Raw genomic sequence first — 9,814 nt, 5'->3', positions numbered from 1 at the left:
GCAGGGCAACGGACAGAAATTCAATGTGATCAGTAAGCCTGGCTTAAGGGCGTTTTCCAGGGCTCGATAACACTCACCACTGAAGCATGGAAGTTGACTCAGCACAATTGACCGGACAGGTGTGAGCAGTCTCACAACCGTGTGTCTAGACTGAGAAAAATGCGCATTTCGCTGCTGGGCGGATCTTGTTCATCGAACATGTACCAAATCGTACAGCTTCTGGAAGCAATGGAAGGCTTTGCCGCGTCGTGCAGCCTCCTCTAGCCCGGCTAAGCCCGAGCCAAACGAGTCTACAGCGAGCGCACGGCTGGCGACCACCGCGAATTGAACTTGCCGAAGGTCAGTACCGGTCAGCTACCTGGAAAAGTTACCCCTTGCTTACCGTCATCATGCTGGCTCATAGGTTGACGACAACGAGACACATCCCGTGTCTATTTTCAGTATTCTCAGCGCACTCGCACCGACCGAATGGATCGCATAGGTGACATATCGCTTGTTACCTTCCGTTACATCGGTGATGGATAAACGGCGGCTTTTTTGTATCCAATCTGCTGCTGCAGTAACTCTGAGAGCTCGTGGATGGTGTGAGCTGGAAGTCGCTTCTGCAGTTCAATCTTGCCAGGCTATCCTGGGACTTTGTCGACGATGGATGAAGGTACATGGAGAAGAAGACGTACGACAAGCCACATGTGCTCGGAACAGAGCTCTATAATTGTCACGACCGTGATAGGTTACAAGGTCCATGGTGAACCTGGCCAACTCATCGCTACCCCAGCCTTAAGTACGTCGCTTGTGTGGAGACTGCGTCAAACTAGCCAGCCTGCTTTCCGTATCGGCGAACCTGGATTAGTGCACCGTTTCGTCTCCCAACGCATTGTATACAATGTAAGCGGCACGACCCACTTGATCCCGTCGCCGGCCTGATTGTACGGACCCGGCTTGTTTTGCCGATCATTAGACTCTGATTGTGCAGCCTGTGAACAGAGGCTATGGAAGCTATGCAAAACCAGCATTCTTGATGGAGCCATTTGCGGCATGCGTAGGTGATCTTCGAATCCTTCGCTAGTCACCTGCTTGTGCAATCAATTCTGGATGAGCACTTTGTCCATGAATAAGGGTCATGATCTCACAGCGGCGCTAGCCAAAGATAGGCAGGCTGGGGCATAGGGTCTGCATGCAGGAGCAACCGCCACGAGCAAGTTGGAGCGATGTACTTGCGTACGGGAGGGTCCGACGTTGAGGTCGAAGAAGCACAGCAACAGTTTTGCTTTTGCGCATCATCGCCAATTCCAGGAAGGGTCGTGGGGCTTAGGGGCTGCGAGTACAGAGCATTTTGATTGGATGGCCCTCCGCACACAGCCGCGTCGAACATGTTCCCTTCGCTAGGACAGAAAACACTGGAGCTGTCTCCTAGGCGGACTGCAATGGTCATACGATTCGGGAGACTTTAGTCGGCGAATACCATGGCCGTGGTCATGCCCTCCGAGTGGTGAATGAGCCGCCACGAGATACGACAGGGCGGTTGCACAGGAGCAGGTCATGGCTGCTCCTGCCTAAACAATACAATCTCGGAAAGGGCGCTGCGGAAGGCCTGCTACTTCCCAGGATGCCCTGCGGCGCACAAACAAAGTTGCTCTGCTATCAGCAGGGTCCCACACTCATGCACATTATGATCTAGCATCGATCGGATCTCATCTTTGACAATATCGATGACAGGACATGAGCATCATGCCTACAGCACAGCCCCGCGACGCCAGTCTACGAGACCGCAGCAACGGCCAGGAACCAATATGTGGTCCAGCTCCATCAGATCCGTTGAACGAGACCCACGCCACTCCGTCCTTCCGATCGACCCATGCCATGCAGCCGGATCCGTTCGCCTATTACAGAGCTTTCCTAGATACGAGCTCGTCGCAAATGCAACCGCAAACGCAAGGCCAAGGGCGCGATCGGCATTACATCGCACAAGATCACGATGATTATGCCTGCCACGATATTACCGGGACCGGAGATATGCAGCACGCCATGGAATATCAGCAGCAGGCCAGAGCTCGAGGCGTTCCCTACAATCTTGCCGTTCGGCTCGCAAATCGCTCCAATGGCGCGCCTCTAGCCACTATTGTGGAGCAAGGTTCTTACTCGACGCTAAACTCACATGGCTCCCTCCTCAGCGTGGGCCGCTTCCCTTCACTCCGTGTGGTGGAAAATGCCTCGCCGACGCGCTCGTCACACAGAATCTCATACACACCAGAAGAACATGTTCTCCAGCGCATCACAGAAGATGTGCAGCGAGGGCATCTGTTGAAAGCACCAAGCAATACACACGATGTGCCCTTGTGCAAGGATTACAGCAACTCGTTCCGGGCTGATGATGCCGCAATCCCATCCGCGTTTCCCAGTCTTAAGCCATCGCAATCTATTACCCATCGGAATGGCAAGGCCGACTCCGACGCTAGTACCAGCAATGTCAAAAGCTTCTTTCGTGGCGTTATACACAATGTTCGAGCTGCCTCGAGAACCCGGTCTAGGTCGTCCTCGACGCAGATGTCGCTCGTTGAGAACCATAGCGATCGGCCGGGTGCGAGCGAGGATAGCCTACAAAGTCAATTGCAGGCATCTGACATGTCTCAACTGGGCGATGACACATTTGACACGCCATATCGTTTCCCTACTGCATCCCAGGCCCTAAGCGCGACTAAAGCGTTAGCTTCAGAGAATCAGGCCAGAAACGGGCAGTCATCCATGGCTGATCCTAGTTTCTCAGCTCATGCGATAGTCCCCAATTCTGACGTCGACCCGTATACGCTCGAGTCGCAAACGGCATTTGGAGCCGTGTCAAAGCTATTACCACCGTCGGCTACAGTCCGCCCGCGTGAACGGTCCTCTTCTGTGCGTCTTGTGTACCCGGAAGCACGCGATGGGGCGCACGATGGCGGTAGCGCTAGAGTACCAACGCTGTCAAACGAGGCCAACAACACTATCTCAGCTGGACACACATTTTATGGTGCAGGTAAGAACAACCATTCACTCACAGAGCATGACCACGCGACTGAGGCTAGTCACAATGCGAGCTTCTGTAGTACCATGTCCACTTCCTACTCGGGAACAGTAGTTGGTGTCGATGTCGACCTTCAGCACGACTTCCCTCATCCAGTGCGTCCCTCGCGTTCGCCCACACCTATCGCGCCAGTATGGTTCACTCCGCAGATGGCCGAGCTAGAACGGCAAGCTTCACTCTCTGAGTCACCTCCGGAGCCGGATCAAGTTGCTGAGGCAGAACCTACGCGTCGCTCAATCACCTCATCCGCATTGACGTCTTTACTACCAATAGCTGCAGCATCGGGCATCGTTCGCCCCAACTACGACACACCGAAGATTTCATTCTTCTCGCCGTCCGGCAATCTTATCCAGCCAGAGGGTAGTTCGACGCCAGGCACTACGAGCGCTTCGGACTTCAGCGGCTCACCCACTGCAACCACATCGTACTACGATAACAAAACCACACCTGCAACCTATCGTGCGTTCCCGACAACGACATGCCTGCCACCCCCAAGGCCCTCTTTGAGGCCAATGACCACACCACCCACATCCTCGGTTCCGCTCCCTATGCACCTACGTTTCCATCACAACTTCAAACGCCCTGAGCAGTCGCAGATCGACTCTACGGTTGGCTCCATAGACTCGTTCATCTTGCCTGCACCGTTAGTTCAAGGCTGTGACGGCATAGCGCAAACCGAAAGTCTTGCGCCTTGCTCCAGACCGCGTCATTCGTACGAGAAGCTGAATGTACGCCCGCGCTACAAACCTCGCAGATCAGCTCGATCATTCGCCGAGGACCTCAAATATGAGGCGAGGTTCCACAGAGCCCGATTGATCACGGCCATCATCGCAAGTTGCACCTCGTCTGGAAAAGGAAGGGTCCTTCGCAAGCGAAAGGCTGCGAACCGTAGAGCCGCAGCAACCGCATACGTTAGCATGCCCCGAAGCTGCGCAGGTGAGGCTACAGCCAGACCTAGAAAGAAACGAGTACACCCCCGTCAACCCACAGCTCGGCGCGAAGTAGGGGTCCTCGGACCGCTTGCCGGGCACATACTGCGGATTTGCTTCTGCCAGCCATACGACGGTGCAGGCAAGACGACAGCCAACGGCACTACCAACAAGACGTGCATTGGCAAGAGCAGCAACCGCACAGCAAACACGCAGAGCGTATCGAAGAAGGAAAGCCCTCGCTCCAACGCAAACGACGTCGACGTGGATGCAGCCTTACCCAACGCGCGGGTCGTGACCGGAACCGAACGGAAGGTCAGCAATACCGTACGCCAGCGCACCACGGTCCGCAAGGAGAAGAGGCACTCGTCCACCGGCTCGAATCACCACTCCAGAACGCGCAGTGACAGTGCCGTCAGCGTGGGTGTGGCACCCAGCACCGCTACCGCGCGTGGCTAAGCTGACGGGCTAGACCGCATCCGCTGTGACAGCTGCCACACAGGTGTGGGCGGGTACGTGGTTGTTCAGTTCGGTACCACAAGGAAAGCGGGTCTTGTCACATCTCATCAGAAACAGGCATTGCGGTCGTCGCTGGAAGCGGTATAGCTTGGTAGTATGCTCGTTCCCCTTTGGGAACCTGCGAAAGAAGGAAATGATCACATTCGTTACTGCTTTTGGATACAATGGAAAGTAGGATTACGCGATATGGTTAGACGTATGTTGTTAGTTGGCTCGATGGAGGTGTGTGTGGGGATGGTAATGGGGTGGGATCGACAATGTTACCTTTTTTTCTGAAAGGGATGGGTTGTTCCACCAATGATGCTTGCTTTGCAATGACTCAAGAGTAGTTCTTCTGGGGACTGGAAAGTGATGTTGCTTTTGCGTTTCGTTCATGTGTTCTTCTGAGATGTGAATGATGTGCATGCGGGTGCAGTATACGCTATCATGATAGTGCTAAAGGACAGGGGCGGCTACTCCACTACCCCACACGGAAGAAGCAAACAACAATACTGGTCTGACGTCTTCTTTGCTTTGATCTTCGAACGGGATGCCGCGCTGCATATCAGCAACTTGATAGTGCATACGCAGATAACTTCAAGCATCACGATCGACGTCAGAGTACAGTATCTCACGCCTGGCGAGTAGAACGCACCAATGTAAATTACTCGCGAGCTTCGACTGTACAAACTCGTATCGAGAGCAACCCGCCAAATCCCGACACTGGTGACCCAAGCATCACCGCACGTGTATTGTTGATAGTGCTGAATAAAATGAAGCAACCAGTGAGACGTTCCGACCACTATGATAAAGGCGTAGTAATTGGAAGAGAGACCCGGATATCGGCGACCTACTCCAAGTATCTGGAGCCGCCAAGACATGACAACCACAACGCAGCGGTGTACTCCGCTGCCGTCTGTCATCCGTCATCCACACATACACATACATACACGCGAGGTGCTGAGAAAGCGACATGCACACCGATAACCAACATAATTTGCTCTCTACCTCGGCGCATGTCTACACGCTAACAGGCTGTCGGGTTCGTGTAAGCTCTACAACGCTTGGCTATAGAGCAGGAAAACGCATGGAAGTACCGCCTAGAACTGCCGCTTGAGCGACCCGAGAAACCATATGCAGGTACTGCCCGGTTGAGTAACAATGCATCCGAGCCGAGGAGCTGAACCCGGTCAGCTCAACTAAGCACCGTCTCCCTTGCGTATATCAGAGAGACCAATAGTTGGCTAAACGCGACCATCGAGATTCACGCATGAAAGTCGCGTATTAAGCGTATCCGAATCCGAGAAAACGTGGTTCCCGGTAAACAGGTTCGAAAGCAACAACAAACGCCTCACTTTCTTCTCCCACGTAGGGCGGACTCGCCGAGCTCCGCGGATTCATGCAGCTGACGACAGATTGGGACATTGGGTAAGTCGCGAAACCCCATGGATGCGTCTTGTTGGTGTTTGTTGTGGTGTGGTGTACAGCCGTAGTACTTCATCCAACCCCCCTGCCCGTCACGGCACTCCCGACGCCTCACGCCTGCGTTATCGACCCAGGGCGTCGGTAGCGGGGGGCACCGCTCATTCCGGGTCAAAGGATGTAGATCCGTCCGCATTCGAAAACACGTGCATATGCCCATGACAAGCACCGAACAAGAACTTGAAAACCTGGAATTCGTGTTGCTGATCGCTGACCTCGAGGTCGCTACAAAGGATTACAGCCAGGGATAGGCGAAAGCGTGTGTGCGTGTCGATCATGTTCCTCTCTCTCGATGTCGTGCAGCAAGGGCGCGGTAGCTACATACAACGGTGGGCGAGTGGGTTTCGAAAGGACACGGTGACGAGAGCGTTTCGGAGTCCGCGGGATGAGGATGCGAGGATCGGGCTTGGTGGTGACTGGCTCAATAAGGGTTGCTAGACTTGTCGGCCCAGAGGTCTTTCCAAAATTGGCGGAACCCATACTGCTTCTCGCGGCGCTCATCTCGCACGCGAACTGGCCCTCCAATGATGTTGTCGAGCACGCTCTTCTGACCGGAGCTCTGCCAACTATCTGCTTTCTTGGGCGGTTTGCGTGCGCGTTCGAGGATGGCCCCGGCGAGCTGGGGCGCGACGTCGGCGAAGCAAGAGTTCAGCTCGCGCTGCAGGTTGTAGTAGGGACGTTTTGCTAGCTCGGGCGCGAGGAGGTTGTAGCTGCGCGCCTTGTCGTTGAGGTCCTTGATGGCGACTTTCCAGTAGCCGCTTTCGATACGTTCCCAGTCTGGGTCACGGAAGGGATACGGTGCTGGTGCGACTGTTGGTTCGGGAGCTTGAACGGGTACTTCCATGGTTTCCGTGGTTGTTTCTGCTATGGTAGCTGCTGCTGGGTCCTGCGCTACAGCTTCAGGGGAAGCATCAAATGTGACCTTTTTTGCTACGACTTGTTCCGTGACTACTGGCTCCGCATTCGATCCTTCACCTTCTGAGTCTACCTTCAGCCCGCCCGACAAAGTGATCTGTGACATGTGCCCGTCATCGTCAACAGTGGTGAGCGTCTCTTGTTGTTTCCTTCTCAGAGGATTGGCAATCAGCTCTGCCTTTGCGAATGCCTCGGCTGTCTTGATCTGGTCCAGTAGCGATCCGCCCTTGCTGGCTATCACGCGCGCAGCATGTCTCTTCCAGTCCGCCCGTAGTCTAGTTCTGAACTTGTTTGCAGCCGATGTGAGCTCTTGCTGCTTCTCGATCCACGGCGGTACAATCTCTTGCTTTTGTATAATCTTGTTCATAAAGTATTCGGTCGTGTCGATGAACGGGCTCGATGCGTTGTAGTCTCTTTCGATATTGGCCTTCTTGCCGCGCGGGATGTTCTTGAACTGGCCACGAGCGATGGCATCTTCGATTCTCTTATTCGCAAGCGATGCGATTCCTTGGATGGAGCCAGGGACGATGGTACGCGCACCTGGTTCGAAGCGGTCTTTGAGGTCCTGCAACCGCTTCTCTCGGTCGAAAGCCTCGATACTTTCGTCTTCATTGATGGAAGCGTAGACGGTGCTCCTGTCGCGTGCGTTGGCCAATCTCACGCCCCGCCCCTCCTTGCTCCGAGCATGTCCGGTATCAATGGACTGGGGTATAGGAACGCCGGGCATCTTGGCTGGTCGCCCGAGTCGCAGCGGCTTATGGGCGTCGTTCAGCATGCGTAGGCTCGCATCGTGGATGGACTCGGTGCCCGTCCAGGCTTCTGTTGTGGCAAGCTCGCGTGTGTGGCGGGAGGCGAAGGCGGGCAGTTCTGCTTCAGACGACTTGAAGTTTGCAGATGCGATTCGCTGTTCGAGCTGTGCCTTGAGGTCTGCACTGAAGCCTGCCTCTTCCACAGCTTTGACGGCGCCATGCCCTCCCGATTCCAGCGCGTCTTCACTCATTTCTCGCATGCGTCGCGTGAATGCGCCTTCCTCCTTTTCGGCCTCCGCGTCTGGTCCATGACCATTGTTTCCTGCGTCTTCCAGCTCCTGTTTCCCGTCATCCTCGTCTTTGCGCTGTGTTGCCGTCTGCCCGTATCGCCTCAGAGGCCCTGCCGGCGCGGGTCGGGATGGAACGAAGACATTGGATCTTCGATTCGTGCGCAAACAGCGTGCGCAGGTGTACTGTCTCGGAAACGCAAATGCGGGCATACAGGAGAGTCGGCGAAGGGAGATGGGGTGTTGGAGGAGTGGCGGCGTCGAATTCTTAGAAATGGCCATCTCCCACGTCATGACCTCCAGGTTTAGCGCGAGTCTTATCGATAGCAATCAGCCGAGGCTCCATCAACACACCAACACTCAAACTGCATGCACACACTGCCATGATTTCATAACTGACGTCTAATAGTATATTTCAACTGGGTTATGTGCTCAAGAGAAGCGAACCATCCATAACTAGCCACCCGCACCACCTTCAGCAACATTCACCAGCAAATCCAGCAAAGTATGTCTCTTTTCCTTCTCACTTTTGATCATACACATCGCAGTAGCCACAAATACCTGATAGATCCTACTTCTCTTCATCCGCAAGATCCTCGTACTTTCCGCCTCTTCTTCTTCCGCCCCTTCCTCACTTCGAAGTAGCATCTCGGGCGCGTTTTCATTGATGAGACGCAAGATAACAACATCGAATAACTTCAAAGTACCACTCTTTCTACTCGCAACAGACGACGTGTGTACTCCCAAACACACCTCATCTCGCCTCTCTTTCTTCTCTTCGGCCACAGGCAGCCTAGCGACTAACTTCAGATGGTTGAACCGCAACAAAGCACCACAAGTTCGAGTCTCCTTGGTAGTACCTGTTCCTTTCCAAAAGAAGTCGATACCAGCATATTGAAAGTGATAGCATCTCGTGTGGCGTGAGAGAGGGTTCTTCCACCGCAAATACACCACTTCTTCGGCCGTCGCAGGCTCTTTCGACTTGCCATCCGTCATCGTATTCACATCGGGATCTCTTCCTTCGCCCGTCTTACGGGTGTTCTTCACGGAACGAACGTGTTCCTTGCCCGTCTCACCCCACAACCTCCACGTCCGCACTTTGTACCCTTTGAGCTTGTGGTGATCGTGCTTGAGGGCGTTCTTGTCGCCGCCGGTGTGACGCCATGGTACTACGCCGCGTGGGTCGAGTATGCCGAGGGTCGATGGGAGGAGTTGGAGCCTGTACTCTTTCCAGAAACAGCCTTCGTGTATCAGGATAGCTGGTTGCGCGGTGTGTTTATTGCTGCCAGTGTAAAGGACGCGAGGCGGTACGTGGAAGGCGAGGTATGGTCGGTGAAGGAAGAAAGCATTATCGTCTGGTTCTACACTAAGTAGTCCAGCGTCTTGACGCTCTTTCTTCTCCTTGCGTGTAGCCTTCTGTTCTTTGATCGTTGGGCCAGACCGTCGTTCCAGATTGGGATCAAGGACTGGCGTAATGCTTTTATGGCACTTATGCTTCTCGTAGATGTGGAAGATCGACTTGGTCTCGGTGCTAGGTGGTAGTTCGAGGTCGTCTTCCATAGGCAGGCGAGTAACCACAACACCTTCAGCCCGGGTTGTGGACGTTGTATTGATTGTAGTGCCCTGATAATGTCAACATCTGTCCAGCGAGAGGCTGTCAGTATCAGCACACATACCTTCGTACCGTCCACTCCGCCAAGCCTGATTGTACCAGTGTCGTCTGACTCTATGACAGTCGCCATAGCTCTTCCTCGCGATGGTCATCTTCCTACATGTGGAGCCTGGCCTGTGAATCTGGCTAGCCACTCCCTATATGGGGTGGTTTTGGTGGTCACCAGATGATGCGCGAGTGTCGCGCCAAGCACTGTTGTGGAGGCTGAGCCGCTCGGATTGCTC

General features: G+C 54.3%; 2 protein-coding genes across 2 annotated transcripts; one reads left to right on the top strand and one right to left on the bottom strand.

The window, feature by feature from the left end:
* Nucleotides 1-1,728: 1,728 nt before the first annotated feature.
* Nucleotides 1,729-4,446, top strand: J4E79_005435 (uncharacterized protein; the record flags this gene model as incomplete). The annotated part of the gene is made up of 2 exons (XM_049354313.1): nucleotides 1,729-3,701; nucleotides 3,813-4,446. 2 exons carry the CDS (start codon nucleotides 1,729-1,731, stop codon nucleotides 4,444-4,446), a joined length of 2,607 nt encoding a protein of 868 aa, XP_049211178.1.
* A 1,942-nt stretch (nucleotides 4,447-6,388) lies between these two features.
* On the bottom strand, nucleotides 6,389-9,660 carry J4E79_005434 (uncharacterized protein; the record flags this gene model as incomplete). Its single annotated transcript, XM_049354312.1, has 3 exons — nucleotides 6,389-8,031; nucleotides 8,521-9,541; nucleotides 9,595-9,660. The coding sequence occupies 3 exons, from the start codon at nucleotides 9,658-9,660 to the stop codon at nucleotides 6,389-6,391; spliced, it is 2,730 nt and encodes a 909-aa protein (XP_049211177.1).
* Between the last annotated feature and the right edge of the window lie 154 nt (nucleotides 9,661-9,814).

The sequence above is a fragment of the Alternaria viburni genome (genome assembly GCF_023758015.1).
Source record: "Alternaria viburni strain BMP 2772 chromosome Unknown scaffold_10, whole genome shotgun sequence".
Lineage (NCBI taxonomy): Eukaryota > Fungi > Ascomycota > Dothideomycetes > Pleosporales > Pleosporaceae > Alternaria > Alternaria viburni.
Note: the sequence above shows the minus strand (reverse complement) of the source record. Positions and strands in the feature narration are given on the sequence as shown.